The sequence below is a fragment of the Rhinatrema bivittatum genome, chromosome 4, assembly GCF_901001135.1.
Source record: "Rhinatrema bivittatum chromosome 4, aRhiBiv1.1, whole genome shotgun sequence".
In the NCBI taxonomy this organism is placed as follows: domain Eukaryota; kingdom Metazoa; phylum Chordata; class Amphibia; order Gymnophiona; family Rhinatrematidae; genus Rhinatrema; species Rhinatrema bivittatum.
In genome coordinates, this window is record NC_042618.1 from 276,634,798 (window position 1) to 276,648,238 (window position 13,441).

General features: G+C 39.9%; 1 protein-coding gene across 1 annotated transcript in view; it reads left to right on the plus strand.

Moving 5' to 3' along the window:
• SCUBE1 (signal peptide, CUB domain and EGF like domain containing 1) overlaps positions 1–13,441 on the plus strand; it is a 1,434,630-nt gene that overhangs the window by 1,063,928 nt on the left and 357,261 nt on the right. Inside the window, exon 14 of the mRNA XM_029600135.1 lies at positions 11,429–11,545. Within this exon, the coding sequence (XP_029455995.1) occupies positions 11,429–11,545 (117 nt within the window). The remainder of the gene's footprint in view (positions 1–11,428; positions 11,546–13,441) is intronic.

Here is a 13,441-nt window from a genome sequence, read left to right on the forward strand (position 1 = left end):
TCCAGGCTATAAAAAGTTAATAAAATTTCTAGTTACCTTTTTTGTGCATTTCGTAATTTAAAGAGAGGCAGCAGGTATTATGGGGGTTCGTTGAAAATTCTGCACATCCTATCCCCATAACTGCCTTCTCTTCCTATTACCCCTAGTTGAAAACTACTGTTCTCGGACATGTTACATTTACTACTTTATTTTATTTATTTATTTATTTGAAGCTTTTATATACCGAGGTTTAGCGTATGCCTTCACCCCGGTTTACATTGAAACGAAACAATGATACATAGAACAAGTAGTGAAACAAAAGTATATGCATATAACAGGTCATGGAGCAGGTTGTAACAGGAAATAACTGAGATATTTTAAGCCAAATAACGAAAATGAATATAGAAACGAAAAACAAGGAAGGTATATACAAACTCATGCTCCAAATACAAGAAAGTATGAGTGGGAAATGAAGGAAAGAAGGAGGGGAATGGGTGGGAGGTAGGGGTTGGGGGGATAGAGGGGATAGAGGGGAGGCAGTGGGAGGAGGAAGGGGTAAATATCTGCGGAAAAGAGAAGAGGGGAGAAGGAGGGTGGAGTCTTAAGGCATCACAATTGTAATTTGCTTAAATCATCATGAAAGTCTGGCTGAAGATCCAGGTTTTCAGTTTCTTTTTTGAATGATTTATTATCTATGATATTGGTGAGGTAGCATGGTAGGGCATTCCAGAGTTTGGCCCAGCTATGGAGATAGCTCTATTTCTGGTGTTCGTAAGCTTTGCCATGGGATATGTGGGTATTTCGAGAAAGTCGTTTGTCAGAAGTTCTGGTGTTCCGTTGAGGTTTGAGGGGGGTGGAACATTTTACTGACTGCGGAGTTATCTGTATTGTGTACTGCGTCGTGGATGATCGTCAGGGTTTGTATTCTATTCTCTGAATGATTGGTAGCCAGTGTAGACTTTTTAATACTGGGGTGATGTGATCCGATTTTTTATTTCCGGTCAGTACCTCTAGCAGCGGCATTTTTGCAGTAACTGTAGTGGTTTTATGGTGGATTTGGGGAGACCTAGTAACATTGAGTTGCAATAGTCTAGGCTGCTGAAGATCAGGGATTGTAGTACTGTTCGAAATTCCTGATGGTGGAGGAGCGGTTTAGGTGTGTTTTGTATTACATGAAGTTTATAGAAACCTTCCTTGGTTTTTGGTAGCAATGTTTTGTTTTTAGGTTAGATCTTTGTCGATCCATTACGCCGAGGTCCTTTGTTAAGCTTTTTAGAGGTATGGATAAGTTGTTGATTAGAAGAGAGTTGAGGGAGATGGTTTGGTCTGAGACGTTTTTCCAATGAGGATACATTCAGTTTTTATTCATGTTTAGGCATATTTTAACTTGTTGAGCATGTTACTAATTGTGGTTAGGTGTTTGGCAGCAGTGCGGAGTGCGTCTTCTATTGAGTTGGTGATAGGGATGATGAACTGAATGTCGTCGGCGTACAGAAAAAAAGCTATTCCAAGACTGGAGATGAGGTGGGCAGGAGAGGGATTAGGTAGATGTTAAAGAGGGTGGCCGATAGGGCAGAACCTTGTGGTACACTGGTTCTAGAGGGAGGGGTTTTGATGAGATGTTATTCATAGTGACCTTGAAGGATCTGTTATTTAGGAAGGAGGTGAACCATTTGAGGGTGGTGCCGGAGAGGCTGATGTTTGTGAGGCTAGATAGAAGGATTTTGTGATCAACGGTTATCGAATGCCGCGGAGAGGTCTAGGAGTATTAGGAGGTGGTTAATCTTGATGTCAGGCACTTCTTAGAATTTTCATTGGATAGGTTGGCGAGAAGTGTTTCCGTGCTGTGATTTTTTCTAATCCGTGTTGATTCGCGTTGTAGTATGTTGTATGATTCAAGGTGTTCGTTAGTTGGATAAAGCAGCTTTTTCTGTCAATTTGGCTAGTAGGGGTAGATTGGAGATGGGGCGGTAGTTATTCGGGTCTGACGGATCTAGGTTCTTCTTTTTTAGAATGGGAGTGATGGTTGCTGATTTTAGTTCAGTTGGGAGTTCGCCTTCTTCTAATGATTTGTTCATGATGGCGGCTAAGATGGGGGCGATGATATGTGCCATATCTTTGAGGTTCCGTGTTGGATAGTGTCAAGTTCATGACGCGCAGGATTTATTTTATTAGCATTTTTTCGGCTTCAGTGTTGGAGACAGGGTTGAAATGTGACCACTGGGGTATATTCTTGGATTCTAACCAGTCATCAGTGGTAGTAGATTTGTTGAGAGAGCTTATTAGTCTGTTGATTTTGTCATTGAAGAACGTGGCAAGGTCTTTATCATAGGGATCTTTATCATATCACTTTATCATAGGGATCTGTATTGGGACCCTTACTTTTCAATATATTTATAAATGATCTGGAAAGAAATACGACGAGTGAGGTAATCAAATTTTCAGATGATACAAAATTGTTCAGAGTAGTTAAATCACAAGCAGATTGTGATAAATTGCAGGAAGACCTTGCAAGACTGGAAAATTGGGCATCAAAATGGCAGATGAAATTTAATGTGGATAAGTGCAAGATGATGCATATAGGGAAAAATAAACCATGCTATAGTTACACAATATTAGGTTCCATATTAGGTGCTACCACCCAAGAAAGAGATCGAGGTGTCATAGTGGATAACACATTGAAATAGTTGGTTCAGTATGCTGTGGCAGTCAAAAAAGCAAACAGAATGTTGGGAATTATTAGAAAGGGAATGGTGAATAAAACGTAAAATGTCATAATGCCTCTATATTGCTCCATGGTGAGACTGCACCTTGAATACTGTGTACAATTCTGGTCGCCACATCTCAAAAAGATATAATTGCGATGGAGAAGGTACAGAGAAGGGCAACCAAAATGATAAGGGGAATGGAACAGCTCCCCTATGAGGAAAGACTAAAGAGTCGGCGACGTCGGCCCTTATGACATAGTGAGGGCAAAGGTAGCGCCGGCGCCATTTTGAATATTGGCAATACGGCCCGCGTGCAGGAGGTCGCTCCTGGACCCCCGCTGGACTTTTGGCAAGTCTTGTGGGGGTCAGGAGGCCCCCCCAAGCTGGCCAAAAGTCCCTGGGGGTCCAGCAGGGGTCCGGGAGCAATCTCCTGCACTCGTGACGTCGGGTGCCAGGAAGCAAAATGGCACTGGAGTACCTTTGCCCTGTCACATGGTAAGGGCAAAGGGCCACCGGCACCATTTCTATTAACGCAGCCGTGGCCCGAGAGCGGGAGATCGCGCTGGGACATCCCCACTGGACCCCAGGTAATTTAAAACATTTTGGGAGGGTGGGGGATTTGTTTTAAAGGGTCGGGGTGGGTTTTACGGTTGTTTTGGTGTGCCGGTTTTCCTGCCCTCCCCCGATAAAACGATTTCTTTACCAAAAAAAACATGACGATCAGATTTCCCGCCCCCCCCCCAGCCAAAATCGATCTTTAAGACGATCGATCACACGATTCACATTCCTAGAAATTAGTGTTGTTTTGGTATAATTGAATATTGTGATGTGTATTTGATGTATGTGGTTATGCTTAAGTTATAGGATACCACCTCTTGCGACATCTTTAAATATAATTGAAAGTATGACAGCTGTAGGAAATTACTTAGAAATCTGTTGTAAGGTGCTTTCTAAAGTATTTTAAGAGTATAACTGCTTTGGCTCAGACCTGTATGCCTACTAACCAGCCATGTTAACTTTGGGCGCAGCCAAAAAATTAGGTCTGGCTACATTTAGGATATTTTGCAGTTGAAAATTATCCTAGAATTCTCACAATAGCAAGCCTGAGATAAGGCCACACATAATTTTGTTAGCCTAGCATCTCAAAATATTTGTTTCTGTCACATGGCTGCAGCAAAGGTTCTGGGACACCACCAAATTTAGCAGATTATAAAACAGAATAAATTAGACTACTACAGAATCAACATATTAGCGGATTACCTATACTTGATTACATATACAAAGCACAGATAGGTTCTAACAAGTACAGAATAAATGACCACAAATTAGAAATAGAAATATTCAAACAAAACCTGAATTAGAAACCAGAAAAAACCAGAATCTTCCTGCAAGGCAATACTGGAGAAAGAAACATGAATTTCCTTCTGTATTGTGTAAAATACAAAGATATAAAAGATACACATTTTCCAAAACTGACAAAGAAAAATGAAACACTTCCCTAAAAATAATGAGCAAGAAAAACTCCTAAGAGAACATAACAACATGCACTTAAAGGAATACACTCCAAGAGACAGGCCATCACCAAATGTAGAATAAGTGACCACAAATTAGAAAATGTGCAGACAAAACCTGAAATAAAGGCCTCCAAGAAATCAGACTTTGCTTGTAGTGATCTTAGGGAACTTTGCCATACAAACATACAAGTTCTTACTCTCACATCTTCTCTCTTACACACACCCCCAGGCTCCCACTTTCATGCACACGCACATGCCCAGGCTTCCCCTCTATCTCTATCAAACACACACACACATTCAGGCTCTCATTCTGTTAGGGGTGTGCATTTGTTTCCTACGTATTAGTAATCCACAACGTATAGGGCCATATTCGTTGTATTCGTGGGGAAGCGAAACGTATCGCGATTCCCCACGAATACAACGAATCTTCGCCGAATTATTCGGCCGTCTAAAAGAGCGAATTTAAACAAACCCCCCACCCTCCTGACCCACCCAAGACTTGCCAAAACTCCCTGGTGGTCCAGCGGGGGTCCAGGAGTGATCTCCTGCACTCGGGTCGTCTGCTGCCAGTAATCAAAATGGCGCCAATAGCCTTTGCCCTTACTATGTCACAGGGGCTACCGGTGCCATTGGTCGGCCCCTGTCACATGGTAGTAGCACAAGATGGCGCCGGCCATCCATTGCTCCTACCATGTGACAGGGGCCGACCAATGGCACCGGTAGACCCTGTGACATAGTAAGGTCAAAGGCTATCGGCGCCATTTTTAATACCGGCAGCCGAGGGTGTGAGTCCAGGAGATGGCTCCCGAACCCCCCGCTGGACCACCAGGGAGTTTTGGTAAGTCTTGGGGGGGGGGGGGGGGGTCAGGAGGGTGGGGGTTTTAGTTAATTCAATTTTAGCCGGAAACGAATAAGAATTAACGCATAAACGTATCGGGGGCCCCCCTTGCCAAATGCAACGTATCTGCCCCCCGATGAATAGAAATCCCGAATGCAGCGTATGGCATCCCTCTGCACATCCCTACATTCTGTAATACACATAAACGTCCAGGTTCCCATTCACACACACACACACACACACACACAGGGCCTCTGCCATCCACCACCAATCTTCCGCTGCCATGTGGATGGAATCCTGTGTTGGCCTTGCTCCATCAGGCCTCCTACTGTATTGGGCAGCCCTGAATGTGTGTGCCTGAGCACAAAGTGGGTGGACCCAAGGTCCACCCATGGCTGAGCCACTGCTTTCAACCTTTTTAATTTCAGGGCTCACTCAAGTTTTCTTGATCCTCAAGGCATACACCAAACCAAATTTCTCCTTCTCACCTGCCCAGTCGGATCTCCCCCTTCTCTCCTGCCCATGCCCAGCATCATCATCTCCCCTTTCTAGCATTCCCTTTTGCTCTCTCTGGCCTCCTCCTCCCAGCATGCTCATTAGTCGCATTTTCCTATCTGCTCTTCCTCCTCCTTCAAGGATAGCAGTTACTCTTTCATCAGCAAGGGCAGTGATAGTCTGGGCTTCTTTCACTGGCAAGAAAGTGGTAGTGCAGGGGCCATCTTTTGCTAGTAGTGGCAGTGCTAGGGGTCTTCTTTTCACCTGCAGGAGCAGCAGCACATGTCTATACTTCTTTCACTGGCAAAAAAGCAGCAGTGCAGGGCAATTTTTTACCAATAGCAGCAGTATGGGGGCTTTCTTTTCGCTGGCAAAAGCAGCAACCGCTCAGGAGGGTTATTTTGTTGGCAGGAGCAGCAGTTTGGAGTCTTCTTTCACTAGCAGTTTCTTTGCCTTGAATCAGCGTTTGTGCATACTATTCCTTCCTTGTGCCAAAGGTACTTTTGTGCAGTGCCAGTGCCCGAAGTTCAATGTGCCAGCCCTGCAAGGAAGGGAGAGAGTTGGTGAACTGGAAAAATATGTGCATATGTGTGCACAACAAAATGCACAAAGAAAAAGGGACATATTTAGGGCTGGTCAAGGACGTTCTGGTGCAGGGCCAACATTACATGTGTAAATCCTGATTTTAAAACCAGCAAACGCAGCACACATTGGGCTGTTACCTGCACATCGGTCTGTTAATTGCACATATTTACTTCTGCCCTTTTTCAGATATAAGTCATAAAACTCGTTATAGCCAAAAACTGACTAGGTGAGAAGTCTGGATAAACTGGGGGTGTGCAGGCTGAAGAACCAGAAGGAGTCTTGATGACCTAAAGATAGACTGAGCAAACTGGTGGACTAAGTGGTCAAACTGGATATTTCCTTCACCTACGCATGTTTTAAAATATGCTCACTTCGGGGTGTCAAAGCCAACAAGTCCTAAGGAAAGATACATGAATAACATTTCCTTACGTAACCACTAAAAATAAGGAACACACATATACATGCTGGGTGTATTTTCTATTATATGCGTACTTTTGCATGGACAATTTAAAATTCCATCGTATGTGAGCTCACACCCACATATGCATGTACGTGGGCATGCATGCACTTGGTTTTTTTTTTATTATTATTATTTTATATTTCTTCATTTTACAATACAATTCAAGCATTATTCATCTTAAATTTATCACAGGTATACAAAATTCAAAAAAGAATATACAGAATAATAACTATTGAATCTTCATTTACAGGAAGGACTTTCATCCCACCTTCACTTAAATCCAATACTTCAGTTTCCCCTTATTTCATATATTTCCTTCAATATAACTTCTAATATATGACATTTTAACCAAACGATTAGTAATTCAGAATTTCATATTCATTAATTTTTATTATAATTTAATTTAACCTGTGCTTAGCCCACAATTGAATCCAAGGTACACAATTCCAAAACATTATCTTTCTTAATCAAATCTTAATTTTTCAACTAACTGGGGAAAACATAAGTGTTACCTTCACTCTTTATCAAACATGTATAAGGATATTTCAAGTTAAAAAACATTCCCATTTGAAGTATCTGAGATTTTAACAATAGAAACTGCTTTCTGCATCTCTGTGTTGATGGTGCTAAATCGGGAAATAATTGTACCTTACACCCCATAAATTCTTTAAATTTGTTTAAAAAGAATTTTTTAAAATCCAACCTTTATCGGATTCTAGCATAAAAGATATTATTAATGTTGATGGTACAACTGACTCCACATCTGTTTGCTCATATAGTTCTGATACATTCAAAACTTTTTCTTGAGAGGAAGTTTTATGAAGTAATTCATCTATTTTTAAATTTCTAATATCTCTTACTACTGTTGATATTTTCATTGGGGGTAAATAAAATATCTTGGATATTATGGGTAAGGTGTCCTCTGGAATATTTACATTTACCATTAAATATTTTCTCCATAAAAACAATGGAGTCAAAGTAGGCATTTTAGGAAAATTTCTTACCCTAGCAACATTCTCTAATTTTTCAATTTTAAGCTGTAATACCAAATTTTCCTTCATCATCATAGTTTGTACTTCTCTAGACTTTCCCATTTCCTCCTTAACTTTCATTAATTCATTGTTCACAATTTTATTTTCAAATTCTATTACCTCCACATTCCTCTTTGTTAATAGTACAGTATTTAATATTACAAGCATTTGATCACCCATTGACTTCATTTATGGCGTCCCATATATTTTCAAGAGAAAAAACTTGTGGTTTAACTAAAGGTTTAAACTGAATTGTAAGAGCCCCATTCTCTCTTACTCTATTACCCTCTTCCACAGTCTCGACTAAAGCTTAACCGGCTCCCAAGATGTTACCTAATGCTGGAAAATTATCCAGCTGGCCTCCTTGCCTCGAGGGGGAACTTCCCCTTACCCCTTCAGTCAGGTATAGTTCTCCAGGAGTTTGCTGTAATTTTTCAGCTGGGTTTGCCGGGGGAGATCTCTCACTTGGGGAGAGTGATGTCAAAAGATCAAGAATTATGGAGGACTCCTCTTCTCCCTTCCTAATGTTCAGCGATCCATAATCCCCTATCTGTATCCCACGCCATACATGCATATCCATCGGTCCCACTTTAGAAATGGGCTCAGTCACGTCCAAGGCCTGGCATTCTCTGGCCCTTCTCTTACGTGCTGAGTGAGGCATTAAAAAAAAACCACACTTATTTGGATAGCATACGTACTAGTTAGTAGATTTACCTTGGTTCCAACTCAAGATGGAGGCATCAGTATCCAGATGAAAGGCTCTTTTCTTTCAATAACAATTAGCAGGTAGAAGTAAAAAAAAAAAAAAAATCCAAAGAAATCCGAAGAATCTGAAAAAGCTGTGCGTGCTCCTTTGGCACACACAGCTTAGGCAGTGCGCCGGTGTCGGCTGCCTGCCGCCAAGGAGCAGTTTTTAAGCCCCTTCCGTCCCGCTGTAATGACGTCCAGATTGGGCTCAGCTGCACTCCATCGGGGCCATCTCAATATCGCACCCCCGGTAAGACAGCCACAGCCTCTCTCCACAGACACCTCTCAGTTTCTGGCGCCTCAAAGCACCAGATAATAGGAGCAGTTTTTAAGCCCCTTCTGTCCCACTGTAATGACGTCCAGATTGGGCTCAGCTGCACTCCGTCGGGGCCGTCTCGATACCACACCCCCGGTAAGACAGCCACATCCTCTCTCCGCAGACACCTCTCGGTTTCTGGCATCTCTTGCACTCGTTTTAAAGTTACCGTCTCTATATGTGGACTTTACCAAGTATTTTCAAATTGAACTTATGCACATATATTTACTTTGAAAGCACTCGGGTATTTGTCAGAGTATATGCACACATTACATAACACAAGGTTACACCTGTTGCTCAAACAGTGTAACTTGTGGGATTTAATTTACATGGATACTTTTAAAAATAGAAATGTATGCATATAAATCCCAAGTCCATTCCCTGGAATACCTTTATGCAGTTCACAAATAAATGCACATGTAATCAGGTTGTGCATTAAGAAGAAAAATTCAAGACCCTCGCGTTCACATGGGTGTGCATTTGCTGGTGTGCACGCATGGACACACCAGTTTTATAAACACCAGGAGTTCTTTATTGAGCTCTTTATTGAGCACAGAATGTGATAAAAGCCCGACTCAGGCCGAGTTTCGCTCTATGAGCTGCTTCACTGCAGTCACTGTTTTTTATGTCCGCTATCTTTTAGCTGTTCACAGCGTGCACAGTAGTGAGTGTTGTTTAAAAATGATATATACTTTTTAAGAATTGGGTTATTTAATTTTTAATCAGAGTAATGGATCAAATGTATTTACAGAATTCTTTATTTTTTATAACTGGCTGAATTAGATAGAATTTTATCCTCTGTTCATTGTTAATTTTTATTTGAAATTTAGTAATGTTGTCAATGTTTTCTCCAATTGTTGATAGTGTTTCTGCGATTAAATAGTTGTTAGTGCTGCCAATTTTTATGGAAAAGAAAGTTTAATCCATCTTGCTTAATACTATGCTGTGCTAATAAGAGTTTTTTAGTCAGACTGCTTAAAACCTTTCTATTCATTGCTGTGCTGTGGTTAATGTTTCTCCTTGTCAGACTTTGTATCGAGACTTTGATTCAATGATGTGATACTTTGTTTCACACAGAGGTCTCTTATGCTCAGTTATGTCTGGCTTTTCAGCTCATTGGAAAAGTTCACCTGCTGTATGAAGATTAATCATCTGCAAGAATTGAAATAGGTATTCAAAACGACTTCAAAGTTTTTTACAACTAACAGACTGCACCGATTAATTTATCTTTTATTAGAAGCTTTTAGCACTCAGTAGGATAGCACTGATTAACAATTTTATGTGGACATACATGAACTATACATAAGACTTTATAGACCATGCTTGAATAACACTTTGTTCTAATCTAGTTTTTATGTTGTGATTAAGTGTGTCATGGATCAATTTTAATTCAATGTTTATATGTTTTTATTATTTGTGTATGGTGTATATGTTTTTATTTGTATTTATATGTTTCTATATATGTTTTATTTTATTAGCCCCTGAAGCAGCTCATAGAGTGAAACTCGGCCTGAGTCGGGCTTTTATCACATTCTGTGCTCAATAAAGAGCTCAATAAAGAACTCCTGGTGTTCATTGATCCTTTTTTCTTCTGGTTGCTACTACGCCAGTTTTATAACATTCGCATGTATATGCATGTGTGTTATAAAATTAGCTATTCATGCATGCAAGTGCGCACAATTTTATATTGAAGCGCGCATGTGCACACAAATGCCGTCTCGATCCCAGTTTGCCCCAGTAAAAGAGAGGACTTCTTAAACCTCCTAGCTAACTTACCTCCCTTTTACCATATTAGTCCTGAGCCTTAAAACTCTGCTGACTAGCCTCGTTTTTGTTTTTTTTTTGTTACACAACTTACACATCCATCCATAGCAGAAATAAAATTATGTGGTAGGGGACCATGGCGTGCTTGTGCATGTAACTACTTACACTTTGATTTCATGGTGCTGTCCCAGTCCGCCTATGCCACCCCATGCCCCTCCCCTTTTGGTGAGAACATTTTTTATGCACATACCCGTGTGGGTTTTAAAATCCATGTGGTGCGCGCCAGGCCAAGTCACATGCATATCTCCTGGCTTTGGCGCGCGTAGACCCTTTAAAATCAACCAGCAAATTTTCTGCGAACTAACACCAGGGCTAATTTAGCACAGCTATTTATGCACATAAAATCAGGTGTTATGTGAAAATTACTTTGAAAATTATGGCCTAAAGTTTAAATTGCTAAGTTGCAATGGGAAAGAATCCCAATGCTTAAAATTAGTTTTATTTAACATGAATTTGAAATGGGGTTATGTAGTCTAAGCAGGAAGTAAGGGAAGAATATTTGTCAACAAATTCTGTTGGTCTGGCATATTAATGAAAACTTCCAGTTGCCAATAAAAGCACTCCAGTCATTTGAATTTATTTGTATGTACTGTAGCCAATACTTGAACTAACTAGTTAAAGTTTTTATTGAAAACCAATTGTTGCTGTATGTTTCATTTCAGCTACTGCATGCTAATGAGAGATTGCAACCATCCCTTGTGCTTCGTGTTCAGATAGTGTGAGTGGATGGAAGGCCTTCTCAGGGGATTGTTACTAATTCTGGAGCTCTGTCTTGTTTGTGTTTTGTATATACTATATGTAGCTATACCAGTTGCCAGGATTTTATAAGGCTTTCATTGTTTTTAAAATCTATGTAATGAGGCCTAACAGTATGCAAGTGATTATATAAGCTATGTAACCAAATAAATGGAGAAAAAATCTTTTCTTACAGATTCTTTTGTCCCACCGGTAACTCAGAAAGCTCGTTTTAAAATTAGAGATGCAAAATGTCACTTACGACCACGCAGCAGAGAGCAAATGAAAGATACTGGGAAACAGACTGTGATAGGTATGTGGTATGCTATATGTACAGATTCATAAGAACAATGGCTACCAAAAGTATGTCTCTGTGAAACCCAGTGCTGGTGCAAGTGTTTGTTGCACCCTAGGCAGACCAATATAACAGTGCCTTACAAAATCACCATGAGTTGAATGTGCCCCTCTGACAATGGTATATATAGAGTTATGGTCACTCTCTTACAGCGTGCTTACTTGCTTTCTCTCTCTCTCTCTCTCTCTCTCTTTCCCCCCCCCCCCCCGTGAGTGCTCTGCAACTCCTGTTGCCCCTCCTTTTACATTTTGAAAGTGGCGCCCATGCATATCCTGGCATACCCTGCCTACTGATGCCTCCTTAGGCGAATGCCTAGTCCCACCTGATGATTACGTTGGCTCTGGTCAAACCAGCATAAAGACTGAATTCCATAGTTATGCCAAACATTTAAACCCTGCTCTTGAAACCAGGATTATATCACTTTTGATTTTAGGCAAAGATTATTAGTTTTCCAGTGCTACAGTATCAGTTTCAAACCTAAATATTTAATAAGAAATGTAAAACTGGGAGCTATTTCTATTGATGTTGCATAAAACAAGTGCAGGATGTATTAAAGACAGAAAATAATTTTGATTTTTGGACTTAATTCTATCCTATTTTTTTGCTTCAAATGCTGACATATACAGTTGAAAATTTTACAGGGGAAAGCTAACTCTGTTTCTGGTTTCTAGACTGCCAACCCAAAAATCCACCAATATAGGTAAAAATCACCGTAATACAACACCAAAAACCTACACCCACGTATCCATTTTTTATTTTCTTCTTTTTTTCTTTCTTCTTTAATTTTTAAAATTATATATCTCTAAACCAGAGTAAAAATTCACAAATCTTCTATATAGACAAAAATCCTTTTTCAAAAAAAATTTTGTGATGGACAGTGGTTGTTTCAAAAACATGAAAGAGTACCATCCAGGTTACCCTCACTTTTGCTTTTAATCATAAACAAATCACCGACCACCTTACTATTCCTTTATTATTTATTTTCTCAAAAACTTTTAAGATTCATTGTGAATTTTTGTCTAAAAAATGGGAACAGTTCACCACTTAACTGTTTTTTTAGAAGGCAAAAATGTTTTATTCATTAGATGTTAATCACTTCCCATTTACAACACACAAAGTACTTAGCTCAATCCCATAGTATTTATAATTTTAGAAAGCAAAGCTTTTCATTACTTTCCATTTATATATTCTCCACAACTCACAAAGTACTTAGCTGCACGCGCATGATATAAAATTGGGTGTAGATTAGTTCGTGCTGGGTTGTGCGAACAAATCTGTGCCCGTGCACAGGTTTTAAAAACTGCCCCAATGAATCTTAAATGTTTTTGAGGAAATAAATAATAAAGAAATAGTAAGGTGGTCGGTGGTTTGTTTATGATTAAAAGCAAAAGTGAGGGTATCCTGGATGGTACTCTTTCATGTTTATGAAACAACCACTGTCCATCACAAAATTTTTTTTGAAAAAGGATTTTTGTCTATATAGAAGATTTGTGAATTTTTACTCTGGTTTAGAGATATATAATTTTAAAAATTAAAGAAGAAAGAAAAAAAGAAGAAAATAAAAAATGGATATGTGGGTGTAGTTTTTTGGTGTTGCATTACAGTTACATTACAGTTACATTACAGTTACATTACATTACATTACATTACAGTTACATTACAGTTACATTACGGTTACATTACAGCATAAGAAGCACATGTAAATCTATATTTCAGCAAACCTCAGGTACAGCTGAGCTGCTCATGTCCTAGGGAAGAGTAAGGGCCCTTACCTCTTCAAAGTGGAACTGAAAATTTCATTCTCAGACTTCCTTTCTAGGCTTCAGCAAGGAAACCTGGTGTTTATACTGGAGA